Genomic DNA, 20,124 nt, shown 5'->3' on the forward strand with positions numbered 1-20,124 from the left:
CAAACGGGAAATTATTATTGGCTATTTGATTTTCGGTGTGTCTAAATATTTATACTGTCATATGTGCAAATGAGACAGCAAGAAGTGCACATGTGATGTGAGAAAGGTATATGCCGGGAGTCAGAATGAATTGTTGAAAATGAAACCTTTGCACATCAACCGTCGACATTTCATGAATAATAAAATCTGGCAAATGTCTCAATGTGCCGTATGCTAGGCTTGTCGGATTTTGATTCTCTCTACGATTTTTTTGTTCAACAACTTGACATTTTTGTGGATTTTCACTTGAAAAATTCAATCTATCCAAAATCCGACAAGCCTACCGTATCTTATGTGTACTTCACATGGAAATGCGTATGTGTGTTTATGTTTACTGTGTATAATGCTCAATACAGAAATTCAACAATTCATCAAGTTTCGTTTCATCAACAAAAAAAAAAGGTTTACATCCATCAAGTAAAATGAGCGCAATTTTTTATGATGGAGTCATTTTATGTGAACAACGGTTATATTTTTCTTTCTCTCGCTCCTTCAATTCAAGCACATTTTTGATAAATAACATCATTGAAGAAATAATTTTTCATTAGAATTTAATATAACATGGGGGAGAGTGCAGTGTGCGTCTAAAACATTCAACCCAATCCATTTAACGATCGTATAATTTTGTGCAGTTTAAGCCTAAGTGCCTATTAACACGTACAACCGATGCAATACCATACTTTTCACCGTTTTTTAGCCTTATATATTGTATATAATTTTAATTTATTCGAAATTAAACGAAAACACTCAACAAATATAAGTCGAAAAGCGTCAGTCTATACCATGCGCCACTACTTTCATTCAGATGGATGCAAAATGAATGGCAGCACGTTGGAGAAATATCGATCGATTTCAATTTTGCTCCATTACAGTGAATGTACTCTCGTTGCACGAGAAAACTTTCGTGCCAAGAAATTGATGTTATGTATTATTCAATATTCTAACTTAGTAATGTGTATTTTTCAAATTTTTACCCTTGCAACACATGCAAGCATCAACAATGTAAATGTGATATAAATTTTAAATTTATTGGAAAGCTTGTGATGTTTTAACTTCGTTGCATACATATATATACTCTCATTTTTTTCATTAACCACCAAAAAACATGCATTTCATTTTAGTTTAATTAATGCCAATGTGTTGGCTTCATTTAAGAGTTAAGTTATTATATGGTTGTGGTAAATATGTGTGTACGTATGAAATTAGGGTGATTTTCATTGCAAACATTTTATTTTAATTATCATAATGATAACAAACTACATATAAAATGATATTTTAACTTGCATCCACTACAACTTCATTTGTAGTATCCGACTAGAAATATGTACAATGTAAACGTTTTACGTTTTGACCGAACGAACCATTGGAAAAATTTGTTCTTCCCAAATCACACGAACAATTTCTGGATTTTTTTCTGTTTTCCTTTCAATATTTCATATACATATTGAATTTATGTGGTTGATATGTATTCAATTGCGTAAAGACCCGAGAGATTCTCTTATTTTTTTATTTTGCCAAAAAAATATATTCAGCGCACATTATTTTGTGGATGAATTGTAAAAGGAAAAAAATTCCACTGTCAGAAAAATGTTAAAACGAGCTTTCGACGCTATTCGGTATTTTAGTAGGTGTAATGTTGCCAATGTTTCACATTTTTTGCAACACATCAAACATGCACGTCAAGCACTGTCTGCTGCGCGATAAAAAAAATGTGCTGGAAAAAATATTACGCAAAAATGTGCGTGAAGCCAAACTGAGGCATGCAGTCGCGAAGTTGACATAGACATGATCTAGAGAGCAATGGCGTTCCACAAAATTTATATCCGAATTTTATGTGAACATTAACATTGTTGGTTACACATACGGTGTTTAATGCATTCTTTATCAAAGGTTTTCAATCCGAAACATCATAAATTCAACAGTTTTGAAGACCAACTTTTCTATCAAAATATTAATGAAATGAATTGCTTAATTTAACATTTTAAATATGTTGATCTCTTAATAGATTCATAAATATCGAATAATGTTCATGCAGCGTCAGTACAAAATTTCATTTAATTCTTTCAAAAATAAGAGGTTTAAGAAAAAGCCAAAATTTCCTTTAACACCCATTTAATGGGCTGTTAGTGAAATGCATCACTTTTAAATATACACTTCATACCGTCTTTTGTTTGCCAACTGTATAATGTACATGCTCCAATCTCAACAAAAGGCCCGAACGGTCGAATAAACTGTTAAATAAAGATCATAATATTGATGGGGAAACCACAACAGCAATCAATTGTTTTGCAATCGATAGATCCAGAACTTCATTTTCGGTTTCGGCACAGAGATGCTTGAGTATCCAGGCAAATATTCAAATGAAAGTATTTCATCTCTTAGTGGCTTTCCATATCAATCATAAATTGAATACGTATTTTCGAGAAAATTTTGTATCTCAAAATTACAATACGTACACATGGTTTCGATAAAATTGAACTGGCAATAGTGTATCTGTAAGTATTACAATCTCTCTCCTTCTCTTTCGCCTGCTCTATTTTTGTCTAGTTATGATTTTATGAACGTTAGGTAGAGCGAACACCTCACATAAAGCTGATACTTGAAATGTATGCACAAATTGCATATGGTATCAAAAAAATGCAACACTATTCGGAACATAAAAGGAAATGGAGAACAAAAAAAAAACAATTCCCAATATACTTTTTCCACCGGAAACTAGTGCAACAAATGTTTTCGTCATCTTGGCAAAAATGTTCCAATCAAAAAGCTTTCTAAATCTATCTGCTGATCACTGATTGAGATGTATAGTATTTTACGTGTACGTGTATTACATATTGAACCTGCAATCATTTTGAGTGGAAAATCTTCAGCTCTTGAAAATTGAAAGCATATCCAACCGAATGTAGATGTAGAAGATAGTATGTCTTTCATTCTCTCAATTTAATCCACACTTCATGTGTTCAATTTGATTTGTTTTTTTTTTTTTTTTCAAATTCAAAACGTAGTCACCGGAAATCATTTATTGTGTTTGATTAATGCTCTGAATGAAGTGGATTTGATGCAAAATTCATTTCAAGTGCGAATGGATGAATTTTCATTTATTATGTTTGCATCAATTAGTGACCGCCTTTGAATCAATACTCAGACTTTACGTTGTGAATGGGACGGCTAATAGATTTGATTTAAGCATGGATTTAAGTCTATAAATGGGTAAATAAGAGTGCATTAAACATAAATCATTTTATGTTATGTTTATATTCATACGTATTCATAAGCAGCTAAAGTACAGTCACAGTTCAATTTTTCAACAACACACGAAAAAAGTCTATATTAAATTTATTGTCATGAAACATGAGTTTATGCATTGGAAAACTGTGAAAGTATTCATTATCGTTTCATTTTAATTCGCTTTAAATTTCACCGGAGTAACGGTAACATCAGAGTTCTGTTTAGTCAAAAACTTGACTTATTATCATCGTTTATTATAACTATCTAAGCCTTATTAGTTTTTACACTCAAACAACTTGCAAGTGCGAGTAACCGTACTCGAAAATTTGTTTGAGTGTGGTTTGAGGATGCTGGTTAAAACTTATAAGGCTTAACTAATTACTTATAATGATAATCAGTTATCAAAATTATCAATTTTCCGGACTGTGGGTAACATGAAACATTGGGAGGAGAAGCCGTCACAAGTATGGATATTTGTTTTTGTTGTTCTGCATTGCGAACGAGAATTTCTTTCAACAATAAAGCACCTGAATGAGTTCTTATTATTGGTCTCAATGTTGAAACTCACTTGTCATTCTAGATCGAAAAAAAAAAGAAATGCAAACCACCATATAATTGGTTTAAATGAGACGCAACTGTGAGAGAAATGAAGAAAAATGTGAAGAGAAGTGACGATGAGAAGAAACAAAACGAAGAAAGTATTCCTCTTTCGTTTTTCCTCTCGCTCCCCTTCCCTCATTTTTCTCGATAAAAAGCAAAGAACTCAAATCTTACAAATGCCATATGATATGAAAGCGCACAGATACTTCAATTTATATTTTATTAGAGCAAATAGAGAGCACTTATTTGAACAGTTCCACATACACATAAACTGGAGTTGATATGCATGCACGTGTGACAATATCACCGTACATTTCCCTCTCTGTTATGACAACGGACTGTTGCTGTGGTGTACACTATATTTCGCGTACCTTGTTGAAAATCAACTAGTGTTCGGTTTACAGAACGCGTACAAATTATATGATCAACGGTCGCCATACGTATTATGAACTTGGTTGCTTCTGTGATGTAATATGAAACTCACAAATATATAGGACGAAATAAAATTCGCTTGAAATAATTCAGCGTGACAAGATGCTTCTGAAAATGAGCAAAAGACCGTGTGTATTTAAAAGAAAAGAGAAGTTGAAAGGTGAACAGCGGCAGTTCCAAGAAATAACTCGATTGGCATAAAAGTGCTAAGTTTCGTATTCAGTACTTGTTTTGATATCAATATGAGACTGCGAAGTAAATGAATGTTTGTTTTAATATCATTCTGGATTTGTTTGGCCATATTTTGACAAGTTTATAAATATAATTCTCATATTTAACTTTTTTTTAAGCAGATCGTAAAATAGTTGTAAGTATTTTCACAACCGTTGTCACGGTAATTCAAATTTGATTTCACAGCGATGCACAGCGTTAATTTTGTTATTTAAGGTTTCATTTGCAAGCAACTATGAATGCGAAAAATTATGATTTTATATTTATTTTTAAGATAACATTAACGAAGTGTCTCCAATAGTAATTTTTGATTGGGTCTGTTCATGACTTTCTCTTGAACTAAATACTTTTAACCATAGATTCGTACATTGGTCGCATACTTAGAACTTTTGGACTTTTTGGAGAAAATTCGTTCGATTTGGGAGAGTTTTTAGACAAAAATTTCCTAGCAAAAAGAGGTACTTCATTTTCAATCGAAAGAACTTTTTCTCTCCTCAAAAACCCTAGAAAACAGGAATCTATCCTTTTAAAAGGAAAAACTTCCTCAAAAATATAAATTGAAGAGCACTTTTCAAAAGAAATACTTCCGTTTAAGGACGAACTTTCCCCTGTCTCCATGTATGATTTGTAGTCGCACGTATTTCTATTTTTCATTTATTATTTGCCATGTAATCTTAGTAGGGTTATTAAATTCACCGGTTACAGAACTTACAAATCAATAACTATTGTACGGAATGAGCTATTTCTATTCTTTTTGGAAAAATTCTCGAATTTTCGGAAAATAGTCCGAAATCAGTTCGTAACATGTTGTGCTCAACAAATAATACATAAACACAGAAACAAAAAACAATTCAAAGTTATAGTTGGAATGGCACAATAATTTTATCACTTTTGATGAACTAATAAAATACCATGCGGTTTGGTCCAAGCCATTGGAATTTTTAATAATCGGAAAATTAAATATCTGACAAATAAATGGCACATAATTGAAATTGGAATTTCAACATTATTTTCACATTATCCGAAAATTTCCAACGCCACTCCACTGCAGCATTTAGCAGCTGTTAGTTTTGGTGTTTATATGTGTAGTCGTTGAGTGTCTGAAAAGGCTTACCAATTCCAATTTCCATTTTTCTATAAGTATTGTGAAAAGCGTGCAATGATGTTGTTTTTGTGTGAAATGTGTTGCATTTGCTGCATGTCTTCAAAAAAAAAAACATAAACATCAGGTTTTTCGTTGACTTTTTAAAAACATTGTTTGTTCCATTGTCAAACAACGTACATCCTTTGGGGTGATAAACAAAGAAAACGCAAAAAAGTGAGTGAGAGAAAACCACGTGATTTTTTTTTCGTTGATGTACTTAAAGCCCAGACACAATGACATCGATTGAACACGTTTCAGATGACAGCAAACCAACACCAGAAAAAAAATTGGCGACTAGCTCGAGTTTCATCGTCGATTTTTTTGTGGAAGAAATCGTTTCGGAAACAAAGAAGAAAAAAAGCTTTTCATTCTTGATTAAGAAGCAATTGAAAATTTAACTTGATACATTTTACTTTCACTATCTTCTCAGCCAGATAAAGAAAAAGGGTAATTTGTTAAAAATATATAAAAATATTTGCCATCTCTGTGAAGGCAGAGCCAATGACGCAAAAAACATCAAATGCTACACTTCGATGCCATGAAAATCCGCGTAATTGTATTAAATATAGGGTGTCATTGTGGTACGATCGAACATGAATGACAAATTGAAGTGCGAGAATGTAGGTTTATGTGTGACCTCAACCTTTGTTTTCTCATTGGACAAATAACCAATGAACTTGGTAAGGCACGTTATTCTTTTTCGTAGTTGCTTAAACTATAACAACTGATATTAAGTGGCAATGGTTTAAGCGTAAAACCGATGTTAAATGCTTCAGTCAAATACATCATTGTTCAATGAAATTGTTTTCATCGTGATTGAAAATTCAATAAACGATTCAACCAACATTCCAATGACTTATTATTATAATTTTGTGAATTGTACAATTCGATGAAAAAAGAACCGTGCACACACCGGAAACAAACAAAATCAAAGCCAGCTCATTAGTTTCCGCATAAATAACCATAATTCCTATTACATATTAATCAATCGCTAAATGTAATGAGAGAAAATATGATGATGCTTCAAAATCGGAGCGAAAGAGATAAAAAAACGACCGAAAAAAATATTCTTGACAAATTACATTTTTTATGTAAACCATAATGTGTATTTGCGATGATATATTCTCACGTTTTAGTTGGTACCTTCGATGTTGCTACTGCTGTACATTCGTTTTGTATCGTTTGCAAGAGTGCGAAAATAAAAGATGGAAAATATGTAGAGAAAAACGAAGAGAAAAAGAGTTTGTGTATTTAAAGAGAGAGAGAGAGAGAGAGAGGAAACTGTTCCATGCATTAATAGCATCATAATACGTCCCATCTCAATATGCTGTGCATGTTGTAGTAAATTTAGCGCTCAAGTGATTTTGTTCATTTGAAGAATAAATAAAGAGAATGGAGTGCGCAACAAAAACGTGTACCGGAAAAAAAAGACGACGTCGAGTGACAAAGAAAAGAGGAGAAGACGAATGTGGAAAAAAAATTCTCTTCAAAATACGTGCACATCGGATGTCTGTTGCAATGACATAAATAAAAATCCTTATACTCTCTTTTTGTTTCTCTATCTATCCACTTTTCGTTAATTCCGTGCTCATAACATCGTTATGCTGTCAAAATGTGTGCAGTTTTGATTTATGACACACACTGAATTCATTTGTTTCAGGCCAACAGAGACAAAATGGTGTATGTCTAAAATTTTAATCAAATCACCACATCAAGCGACAACAACAAAAAAAAAAGATGCCACCACCATGAAAAAAATGACATGACATTACTTCGAATGTTTGGAAAATGATGAGAATGACCACGATCACTCATCCAATTTTTTTTCGTTTTACTTTTTGAAAATGCACCGTTTCGACGTTTTATCGATCTGAACGTTGTGAAAGAAGATTTTAAGGCTATACTAATTCGTTTTATCATTCATAATTTTATTGAAATAGAAAGGTTTTACTTAAATTGTTACAAATTTTCTCTCCTTTTTTTTCACCCACTTCAAAAGCGGAATTGGGTATGATTTCATTATTAAGGTCACCGTTCACTTTTCTCCCGATGCTCAGATCGTTCTTCTTGCAAAATGGACTGGCGCCAATGCACGCCGTCCTATTTAAGTAATTAAATTTTCTTCTCGCGCTTGAATAGAAAACATTTTACCAATAAAATTCAGTGCATCGAATAATGTGCTATTTAAAGTTTAAAATTAAATGACGTCCATTAGACTAACATTAGAAACATAAAATTAGTTCAACTTGCCCTTTTTTGCCTTGACGAGAACACACTCATGAATTAAAAGACAACGATGAAAAAAACCAGTATATTCCCTACAGCCTACACATTTGATTGATTTCTTATTGAAGTATACTCATCATTAACAATATATTCATCCTTCATTTCAAATGACTATAATCACAAAATTAACTTTTCGAAATAATCGAATAATTTTGATATTGCATCGAACAAAAGATCATTTGGATTCCTTGTTGTAAAATGCATGCATTAGCATACTTTGTGTTTCTATTTATTCATTAATCGTTCATTTTAGTGTTCATCATTTAGTAGTTCATTTTGTAGGGTTCTATAAAACTCAAATGGGCAAACAATGTGCACAATTTTTCATTAAAAATAAATTAAATCGCGTTTCATTTGTATTTGTAATTAAAAAAGTGGCCGTTATTACTATAGTTTGATACTTTGTTGCATTTTATCTTAATATAGTTGTGGTGGGTATAATAACTTACCGGTACGCGAGAGATGCTGGTTAAATAGGACCATTCATCGCCACCCGGTGCACTACCTTTTCCTGTTGTTCGTTTGATTTCATCATCTTTTTTCTCAAGTTCGCGCCTCATTTTTGGATTGAAAAACTCAACAAAAGGCCCTTGAACTGTACGGTTTTCAGATCGATTTTCATAGTGTTTGTTTTTTCGTCCGATATCACCGCCACCACCGCCACATCAAAATAAAACGGGAGCAATGAAACAGAAAAGAGAATAAAAAAAGGGTTTTTACGTTAATAAGTTTCAACAACATTTTTTCTTTTAAATTCAAACGTTGAATTAGTTTCGTGCAATGCAAAGATTTTCAAGTGTTGTTTGGGTAATGTTTTGAGTGGATGCTGTTCTTAAATCGTTAAATGGTTCTGTTGGCAGAAATAGATTTTGCATCCAAAATAAATATGGACATGCCATAAATGATTTGTGCTCCGCTTGATTCTACACCGGTGCTGGTTGGTTTCGTACATAGAAATTGAATTGTTCATATCGTATTTTTGTTGAAAATTGTTGGCATTATGAAACTTAATCAAGTATTTATGCGCATTCAGTGAAATCGTTTTTTGTGTTTAGCTTTTTTCATCCCTTTCATTCGCACACGATCGCATAAACGGAATCTCATTATTGTTTGATGATGTATATTGATCTGAAATCCGTCGATGCCACACTGTCTCTGCCGTCAGTTATGCATCCAAGACCAATTATCTGCGCTTGAATTGCCGAATGTAAAATGCGATGCACAATGAAGTTTGACGCAATTAGATAACAAAATGCTCAAACTCAACTGCACCAAAATGTGTACATCATTTCCTGAGGTTTAACTTTATATTTATATTAAAACGTCGTTGATAACTTCCGAAGTTTGATATTACACAATCTACAAAAAACTTTGTGTTTACGCGCAAAATAATCAAAATTGCGAGGCAGAGACAGAGAGGTAAATGAAAAGTGGCGAAAACTAATGGGGATCACACAACTTGAGTCAAAAGTCGACACGCAACAATGTATACATACATTCTTATCACAAAAATTGCCGACTAAATCTATTATATAGTTATGAATTTGATGTCATTATTTTAACCACACAATGGAACTTTCAGATGCATATAGCAGCAGTAAAAACAGCAGCTTTTGCTTATTTTCTTTTCATCCATTTGGCTTATCCTCTCTTTTTCCCTATTTAAGCTTATCATTATCAATGTACAATATAGCGTTGGAACATTTTGTTGCTTCAATTTTTGACGATCTCCACATTTTTCTATCTTTCGTTCGTGGGTTGGGATCCCAAGTTTTTAATGTTTTTTCAAGTGTTGCTTTTTCTCTTTTTCGTGTTGGTTGTTTTCATGTATCAAATGTCATGATGCCGAAATACAAATGAACAAGCGGTGAGAGTTTTCTTTTCTTCAGAGCCGGCCATTCAAGCGAAAGAGAGAGACAGCGAATGAGAAACAAAGAGAGACAAATGTTATCTCGATTAAATATACAGATTTACTTACCATTGTTTTGTGCATCAGTTACATAGTTTTCATTAAAAATATTTGCAGCACGTCGTTTTCGCATTGTATTCAACATTTGCGATGGTTTCCGTTCCGTTTGTACGGGTGGCGGTTGTGGTTGTTGTTTATTTGGTTGCTTTTTGGTGCCCACATTGTCGCCGTTTCTGATGTCATCGTCATCATCATCGTCATCGTCATCAATGCTGGTGATATAATCATCATACAAAACGTCTCTGTACAGCACAAAAAAAAGGAAAATACCACAAAATTTAAAAAAAAGATCTCCAGGTCTGTTCAACTCCAAGCAATTTACATTATCTAACTACATAAAAATCTATAATTTTTAAAAATGTTTGTAATAAAAGTCTTGGTCATATCATATTTTTGTTTCGAAATGTTTTTTGTCTATTCTAACTGAATGCATCTTCTCGAAATGTTGCCAATTTTTTTTCCGCTTCGGCTACCCTCAAAGAAAAACTGAAATGCCATTCTATTGTAGGATAGTGTGTTTGCACTAAATTTTATGATAGTATTGGACTCATTTTCTGTATGGTTTTTGTTCATTTGTTGAAGTTTGCTCGTTTCCGTTCAGTGCTGTTCGATTTTTATTGTTTACGTTCGTATGATGTTGTTTACTATTTGGCCGTTAGCATAAAATTTGCTGTGGACAGGTTGATGAACGAGAACTAGATTCGATGAACGAAATGTGAAAATAATGCAAAATTAATGGAAACTGTGATTTCATCAATTGATTCATGTGAATAGTTTTGTCATTGATTCAAATAGTATGCGCTCTTGTTTTAAACAGAAAATTCCTCTGCCATTCAAACAAATCATGGTGCCCAATTTTTTTTCTGCCGAAATTAACGTTCTCAATTCAAAAATATTAAATTATCAAGAACAATAGAAAATGCCATTGGCCTATACGATGATGAGACGAAGGATAAACATGCTTCAATTTCCGTAGATGTTAAAATGATGATAATGGTGTTATCTTTAAATTTAGAATTCTTTTTATTTTCATGAAAATTAAATGAGCGCATCAATTCACGGGCCAATGACTGAATTTGGCTTGAGAACAAAATAGATTGCATATGAGATAAACTCGATAATAAAGAAAAAGTGCGTAAACAAACGGGCGACAACACAGAACACGATCCAAATACACACGGATCAATTTAGCAAGAGAATAATTTAGCAATGAAATTTTTTTTTTGGGTATCATAAAATGTCGCCTTGCATTTTCATGTGATAACGGTATTGTAGTTTGAACGCTTCAACTGTTTTATGATACTGTTCCAACAGAGTGAGAGAGAGAGGAAAAAAATTTTGAATCCGGTAAATCGCACAATCCCTCGTCAAGATGCAAATTCATGTTTCCGGTAATTGTCTATTTCCATCTCCTTTTTTCGGAAGCATCCAAAAGTGTCATTGGTGTTTTGCCACCAATTTCATTTTTTGTCCGCGTCTCTTGGCATCGTCCACATTCACATGTTTGTGTATGTACATTTCAGGCGCGCACGCGATGCCAACATTCCATAAAAATGATTGTTAAGGAAATTGCTACTGATTTTTCTTATTCTTCATTTCGTTCTGTCTCATGGCCCGTTCGTTTTCGTGCATATTACATAAATCTCATTATAAATAAATAATTTAAACGGTCATTATTTGCACAACGCTCAAAAGTATCATCCAGATTTTGGTCTTGGATTCATTTTGTTCTTTTCTTTCTCACTTTCTCTCTCTCTCTCTCACAATCAACAGAGACCAACATTAAACCAATGTAAATCTAATATTAAACCAGAGAAACACAAAACAACAAGATGTGAGCGTGTGTTCTCAATCGTAATATAAAAAACAAAAAACAAAGTGGCAGCAGCGCCTGTGTTTAATAATGCGTAACGTGAATTTTTCTAGCGTCACATCAAACGGTCCATGCATACAAAATGGCAAATCGTTTTGAAATCGAGAGAGAGAGAGAAAGAGAAAGAGGAGCCTGTGCGCCCGAGACAAATAAACATAAATATCAGAAAATATATGCATCTAAGTCACAAACACAATATGTGTGTCGTATTGTTTCTTCGTCTGATTTTGGCCATGCAGTTTTGCACCCTTATCTCTTTAGCCTGCGTTTCGATCTTTTTTTTAATGTCCAATTCAAGGCAAATAAAGTTGCTGCCTATATGAGCGAAACGATTGCATTGCAACTGGCACAAATTGAATAGATGTTTTCACAGCGACGTTTTCAAAAGGCTCATTTTTTTTTCTAATATTGCTCATTTTACTTGATTCATTCAGTTTTCCAAGTTTAATACACATTTGTGTGTGTGTATATATATATTGTAACGTTTCAGCTGTTGTTGTTGGTTACTTGCTTTTTCGCGTCTGGACACAATTTTGGTGGATACATTTTTAAGATATTTATGGTATTATTTTTTTTGTTTCTACGAAAAAAAGAAATTTCATTTTCATTGCCTTCAAGTGGTTATTCTTGGATATTCTATAACAAAAATAGACGTAAGTCTGTGCGCTTATAAACGACCAATAATCTGGTCTTTATAAACGCAAAATGTGCGTGTGTGAGAAAGAGAGATGGCGATTATTTTTATTTTGAAAAACTCTTGTATTTCTATATTAGAAAGTTGTTACATTTTCAATTGGTCGCTTCTGTTTTCCATACATTGTTTTTCTTGCTCGATTTTTGGATGCTATTTTTATGTTTCGAAACAAAAAACGATACGCATTTTTGAAACAAATTAAGTTATCCGTATACTAAATTATGATTTATGGATGCTGTATTTGGTACACATTTTGAAATCATTGACAATGCGAACGCTCGTTGGGTTTTTTCCATGTGCATGTGTATTGTTAGAATGTTATTCATTTCGATTATTAAGCAAGTGAGGACGCAAACGGAAGATAGAGAGAGCGGAGTAAAAGGAACAAAACTTCATTTTTTGTTATATTCTTATTAATATTTTATGAAAATCTTTCGAAATGTTTGTAATACTAAAGTGAACATGTCGGAATGATTTTATTGGAACTCAAGTGGCGGATATTAAATTGAAGTATTGTAAAAATATCACTCAGATGTATATATAAATTGTATGGAAAAATTGTACATGGTCAGCAGTGGTGAAAGAGAACGAGAGAAAGAGAGATAGAGAACACATATACACCAGTAGATTGATCGTCCGGTCGTTTAATAACATTAATTCGATTACCACATTTAACGGTTTGATTTCATTGAATTTGCAAACAAATTCCGACTCGTTTGGTTGTCGAAGAAATTCGATTATTCGAATTGAAATCGATTAATCCATTTAATATGAATAAATACCGCCGTGTTGTAGTACACTCACTTTGAGCTGATACGACCAAATTCCATCGATAGATATATTACAATAATCGAATATATTACATAAAATCGACTACAATGATGCAAATGCTATTGGTTTTACTTCAAATACGCACAAAATTCTTTTTTTTTTTAAGTAAAATCTTATTTCTCTTGCATTGTTGAATATCCAATCGATTTGGCTTGGAGCAAAGAACAAGAACGGCGAAAATATTATGAGCAAGGTAATCAGATAACCGTGTACATACAATGTTGCTAGCTAGCTATTTATATTAGCTATTGCTATAGGTATATATAAATAGCTGCTATTTAATGCATCTCTTAGCTCGGACGGTGTGAACGCTGGATGGTTTTAAATCATTTCATAACAATGACACCATTGTTATGTCGAGTATATGCAGCGTCCGAGCGAAGAGATGCGTTAAAGAGCAGCTATTTATATATCCCTATAGCAATAGCTGATATAGATAGCTAGCTAGCAACATTGTATGACTGTGTAACATACAAATGGAATGAATTTATTATAAATGGAAAATAAAATAATTCGCTTCGGACCAATTCAATTATGCATATCATTTCGGCAGAGTGAGCTTTTCAGATTTGATTTGCTGAGTGCGTATCTTTAAGCTAACCGACAGTTTTTTGATACTTATGCCCTCGCAGAACTCGCAACTCAAGTGAAATTATAGATATATTTGAACCTTTTTTTCTTCACTTTTTTTTGCACTTCAGAATATTGAAAGCAACATTTCAAATCATATGCCAATTCCATTTAAATTGAATGCAAACAATGTGCTGCGTTTTTTTTGCCGTTCTCGGTATGCAAAGAATAATAGTTAACGAAAATAGAAATTGGTTCGAAAATGTACCGAATATACCGTTGAATTTCGTTCATATTGCAGTTATTAAGAACATTACCGTGTGGAAGAAAAGTGACTGACTGACTGACTAGCTGAAATCAAATGAAAATGAATTTGGTTGCTAAAACCGACTACTTAGTCGACTTCAGTCGTCTATTTAACTAAACGACTTATTTGGGACGTTAGGCGACTATACAGTCAACTATGATTAAAGTCGATTTAAGTTATACTTTGCTATATTAAAAAAGTCAAATAAATCAACTTAAAATGATTTCGATCTCAGTCGGCTTAATCTGAAAACGTCCCAAATTAGACGACTGGCTAGCCAGTCAGTAATTTTCCACAAGGGTTTGGCTGCCATTGAACAGCGTCGCTATTTCTGTTATTGTTACCATCAATGTTGTCGCTGTATTTTTTGCAACGAAAGAAAAAGGACCAAACGCCCGAAGATAAAATATTAAATCAATTTCGGATAAGGGCCAACATCGCCTGAATAAAAGTGAATGATTTTTTGTGACTGAGAACGTTTTTTGGATCCAACATTTGATTGACATTTGTTCAAGATGCTCTATCTTTCCCATTCTCATCGTTTCGCTTTCATAAAACAATCAATACGTCAAATATGATTAGATTTCAATGGAAATATAGGTTAAATTTGCACGAAATCACCATTCATTCGAGCAACCAACCAGCCACTCTGTCTAATTTTTGGCGGCTGTTGCTATGCCCTTTTCACTTTTCTCTGGCAAGTTAATCGCTACAAACTAAAAGAAACATAAAAACGAAACAGTTGTGTAACCTTATATGCACTGGACAATTTCTTTGGCAATGGCAAACCAATTTTAAACTAGGCCTTTCGCATTTCTTCTATTCAGTGCCATATTTTGATATTTTTGTGGATTTTCAGTTTAAAAACTTAGATTATGGATGGATTTAAATATGTCAAAATATTGTATTGAATAGAAAAAATCTCAGTAAAGAACAAAATCCGATAGGTCAAACCTTATGAAAAACAAAATCCGAATTAAATTGAGTATGAACTCTACATGAAGTCATGTTTTTTTCTCCATTTGTTGTTTTCGTTAGTTAAAAATGGTGTTTCGTAAAAACATGTGCTAAATGTATAATAAGAAATCAGATTTAAGATGTAATAAACAATGAAACACTCTCGGTTCAGTTCACTTGATTTACTTTTGTACAACGAGCAAATGAATTACTTCAATCTCACAAACGATGCCAGATTTTTCAATTGAATAACACATATACACAGTTAATTCAGAAGTTCACATATCAAAGTAGCAATTACAGTGTGCATTGCTCGTTTGTGTGTAATAGATACGAGGTATTTTTTATAAAGGGAAAAAAGCCACGAATAATGAAATGAATGAAAAACCGATCGAGTCAGATTGTGTGCATATGAAATGTGCGCATCAATTTATGAACTATTTGATTTAAAGCTGGATCAATAAATCGTTGGGAAAAATTAGCCACGCACAACGGGCTGCCCTTGTTGCCGTTGAACACATTATCGCAGGTTTCAATGTTCATTGTTCAAAATAATTGAATTTCAATTATTATCTGTACGCGTCCATACGGTGTCGGTATATTGGTCCATGCGTTAAATACAGACATTATCTTGAGATATTTTCAGCCAGCTGAATCAGCTCAGGCTACTATCGTCAGCCGTCAGGAGCTGAAATGGAGTGAAAACAATAGAAGTGATTGTTATGTTGTTTGTAAGAATGAAAGTGTTTTTTTTTTTAAACTATAAAAATCACTTTTATTGCTGTCGCTACATTTCAGCACCTGACGTTAATTGACTGAGCAGATTCATCTGGCTGCAAATATCTCAATATAATGTCTGGTTAAATATGCTTTTTGAAAAGCTTATTATGGACACCGTTTTCCGAATTGATCAAAATTATGATCAAAGTGAAAATATAAAAGGTGCGTCCGTAGTACGTGACCAAGTCGAAGTCATTTGATATAATTGCCTTTTACTCACCTGAATTCAAGACCGTTCGTGGTTTTAATACTATCATCATCATCATCATCGGGATTGAATTGTTGATTGTTGTTGTTATTTTTGTGACTGTCGGCGATACTTTCATTTGAATCCTCATAAAAACTATTTCGATTGCCGCCATCGTCGTTCACATCAACATCTTCATCGTTATTGTTCTTGTTTTTCATTTCTCGAAGCACATTTCGTATTATATCGTCGATATCAGTTCGCGAGATAAATTCCGTTGTTAAACTATCACGTAGCTGTACTATATCATTGGCCCGATTCATATATGTAAATAGTAATACGGCTATTGTGCAAATGCATACAAATAACGTGGCAAATAACAAATAAACACTAAAAATTGATATTTCATTTAATTTATTTTGATTGTTTCTAATACGATTTTGATGATTTAAATGGTTGGTCAGGCGATGTTTATGTTGTTGTATATTGTCATTATTATGATATTGTCGCGAAATGAATTGTTGGGGTGTCGTCGTCGTCGTTGCCGTCGATTGTTTATGTTGTGGTTGCGCATCATAATTGGATTTCAGTATACTTTGTTCGCTGTCATCGACATCGGAAAATGAGAATGATGGCAAAAAGCAGCAATGTGAATCAGTTGAATCATTCAAAGTGCGTGGATCATCATTGATGTTAATCGATTCAGGTTCAATAATTGTTGTTGTAATTATTTCACGTTTTCCACATTTAGAACGACCAAATATTTGATCAAATAAATTGGAAAGCATATTTTTTTAATATATATGTTATCTATGGGAAGTGTATTTGATGGTAGCAGTTGCGGTGGCCGCAGTGATGATAGTTATTCTTCTCTTGTGTTTGGTTTTGATGCCACGAACTTTTGTACTCAATTCAATAGAATTTCGTTCTTTGCCCGCTCTCTATCTCTTTAACAATTATTGGCTATATCGAAATGAAATATTGATACGTGTTACTTCTACTTCGACTATTCAATATTGTTTTTGATTATTATCTGTGGGGGAGCAGGCGAAAGCGAACATATGTGACTGTACTGTGAACGCTAGGCTTTACACAATGAATATGATGATTTCTGGCCGCACGTACAAAATTAATAACCTTTGTATTTTATTCGTATGAAATTGCCAATTCCTGATGTCATCCACATATACACAGGACAATTTTTCGTGTCAATTCTTTGTGTCCTTTCTGCTGTTGTTTGCTGTTAACGATGTTTGGGTTTTTGTTCTATGACCAAAAAAAATTAATAACGTCCGGCACATTGGCTCAATGTTTGATATTCCATTCAAAATATATCTCGAGTGTATGAAAATGTTTTTTCTTTAAAATTAACACCATATAACGTTATATGACTTAATTATTATGTTGATTTATTTGCTAGATGGTTACGTGGTTGAACACAATTCATCTGGAAATTATCATTTAAAAATTAATATTTTTTCATTTATTTGACATGCACAAACAAACACTGGCTGACACAGGGAGAAAGAAAGAGAGCAGCAGAGAGAGAAAGAAAAAAAGGAAGATGAAAAGGCGCGCGAGAGGAAAATAATTTATGACAGATAAATTTTGGACGATGTAATCTAGGGGGTAGACATGTGGAATAGGATTGGACTTTTAGTGTAAAAATTCGAGAAATTAAAGTGGAATAGGCAATTCAGTAGCTGGATTCAGATGGATTCACTAATCCCATGTATGGAATAGTGAAAATGGGTTAGATTCAATGTTTTTGACATCGATATTATAGAATTTGATCAAAGCATTGAACTTGTTTTGAGATAGTAATTTGTTCTTTTTTGAAATATTTTTAGTTCAAAAGTCGATTACAAATTTACAAAACAATAGATACACTTTCTCAACATTTTATTGATGAAAAAAATAATTTCAATTATCAATAACAAAATGTCATACTCCAGTATCGATAAATAAGTTTTCAACAAAGTGAATAGCGGCGAAATGTGACATCACATTTGACAATGAAATGACGGATTGGTGGAATCAGTTTTTATATATTGGAATCATGGTTTAATAGTTTGTGTCTCCCCCCTAGGATGTAATTTACTCATAATATAATATTGTTGGACGTGTTTTTTCTCTATGTGTGTCTCGATCTTTCGATAAACACTTTCAAATTAGTGATATGTGATGGTTGAAATGTTGATAAATTGCCTGTCTGAAAATTCTATAATCGTGATGGACTAAATAAATTTTCTTAAATATATCCCACCGAATCTGTCGTGATGATATTTTATTTGTTTTGTTTTTTTTTTACGTTGGAGCGCGCCCAAATTATTAATAACGACGACAATAATGTGTTGTTTTAAACGGCACATTCAGTGAAAATGAATTGGATGACGAAAAGCGAAACGTACAAGCATTTACAATATTTCATAATGCGCGCCAAAAGTCATTCAATCTCACTCACTCTCTTGCCATTCTTTTTGGATCAACAAATGTGTTTTGTGTATGTACGGTGTGTGTTTAGTTTTAAGCGTAAGCCGATTAATTTGAAAGCTTGGGTTACACGTTATATTTTTAGTTCAGTTGGTCATAAATTGTCATAAATATAACATAAATAAGCGAACGTTTAAAAAAAATGGAACATCACTATTCACTCTTTACTGTCTTTTGTAAAGACTGTATTTTCTTCTTGTGTTGAGACAATTTTCGAATTTCTTCCAATTGTCTTTAATAAATTTGTCAAAAATTAATTGATCACTTGGCTTGATAGCAAGAAAACGGTCAACTTCAGCATATATAAATATAGTGTTCAAGATAGCTTATTCGCTTTATTTTCCTCGCAAAATTCAGTACATTCAAAATTATCGAATGTGTTGTTTACACTAGTTTTATTGCATGCCATTAAAAATGTACGAATAACGATTGTCTGTTTTTTTGGCGGAAAATTCAAAGTGAATTTTCTCTTCTTTTTTGCAAATAAACACCAACATTAACTGAAACCGTTTGATGTGCTCATTTCAGTTTTTGTGTTGGAAAGCGCCAAAAATCACACAGACGTTCAAAACCAGTTTCAACAAATCTATATCCTTTTAATCGCGCGCGTACAGGATCATGAAAAAGTGTGAAATTGAGAGAAAAAAAAAAAACAAACAACACGCACAATATGTGAACTTCCGAATAAACAGATACAAGCTGAAGAGGAGAGAACATGTGAATCCGAACTGGTCTCGATCTCAACTGACTGCATGAGACGAGGCGAATTTAACGCGTGACGATATAGAGCTACTGGATTGCGTTCTTGTTTCACCAGTGTGTTCTTTTCAACTGTTCTATCATACACATTTGCCTGCTCAAAACACATGCCCGTGTGCTTTGCCTGTTTTAAAACAAATCGTTCAGTCATCGTTCGCACTCTCTATAGCAGCTCTCTGTTGCTTGTTTCCACACACCAATACACGAATTGTGTGTGCCGTGTGCCGTCTATTTGATTATTTTCTGCTGCTATCACACAGTCAGTTGGTTGTGCACGCGCGCCCAACAAGACGATATATATTTCCATCAACACACACACACACACACAATTCATTCATGGATTTTTCGGTTTTGTCGGCGATTCTATATTTTCACCGAAGCTCGTTGCTTCGAATTTTGAGTGAAAATGTGTATTGTATTACCTATGCCATTTTTTTGTGTGTTTGCCAGAACATTACCGAAAAAAATTGTAAATTTTGTGTTTCATATGATGATTGTCTTTCGATCTATTTATTCTAACACTTAGCCGGTTAAATCGGTGCACGTACATCGAATGTACGTTCTTCAAATAATTTCAAAAGTGCACAAAGTGAATGCAAACAAACATTGGATATTCCAATTATTTTTGGTTTGTGTTCTTTTTTTTCAGCCCACCACTGTGTTGGTTTTTCGTTTCAATGGTTTTCCGATAATGCCGCCTCTATCGCTGTTGTCTTGTACAATTTTACATTACCGACGAAAATT

At 33.3% G+C, this 20,124-nt stretch overlaps 1 protein-coding gene across 5 annotated transcripts in view; it reads right to left on the reverse strand.

Moving 5' to 3' along the window:
• LOC116345246 overlaps positions 1 to 19,438 on the reverse strand; it is a 47,197-nt gene extending 27,759 nt beyond the window's left edge. The window contains exons 1-4 of one of the 5 annotated variants that reach the window (XM_031774465.1): positions 19,289 to 19,438; positions 16,162 to 17,575; positions 9,939 to 10,171; positions 8,410 to 8,555 (exon numbers count right to left, since the gene is read on the reverse strand). In XM_031774465.1, the coding sequence (XP_031630325.1) occupies positions 8,410 to 8,555; positions 9,939 to 10,171; positions 16,162 to 16,916 (1,134 nt within the window). In that variant the 5' untranslated portion in view covers positions 16,917 to 17,575; positions 19,289 to 19,438. Of the gene's footprint in view, positions 1 to 8,409; positions 8,556 to 9,938; positions 10,172 to 16,161; positions 17,576 to 18,691; positions 18,877 to 19,288 lie in introns of those variants that run through there. The other 4 variants (XM_031774468.1, XM_031774467.1, XM_031774469.1 and 1 more) reach the window with 4 other exon arrangements.
• Between the last annotated feature and the right edge of the window lie 686 nt (positions 19,439 to 20,124).

This window comes from Contarinia nasturtii, unplaced genomic scaffold, assembly GCF_009176525.2.
Source record: "Contarinia nasturtii isolate CC-2019 unplaced genomic scaffold, AAFC_CNas_1.1 Cnas_scaffold_1240, whole genome shotgun sequence".
Classification (NCBI taxonomy): domain Eukaryota; kingdom Metazoa; phylum Arthropoda; class Insecta; order Diptera; family Cecidomyiidae; genus Contarinia; species Contarinia nasturtii.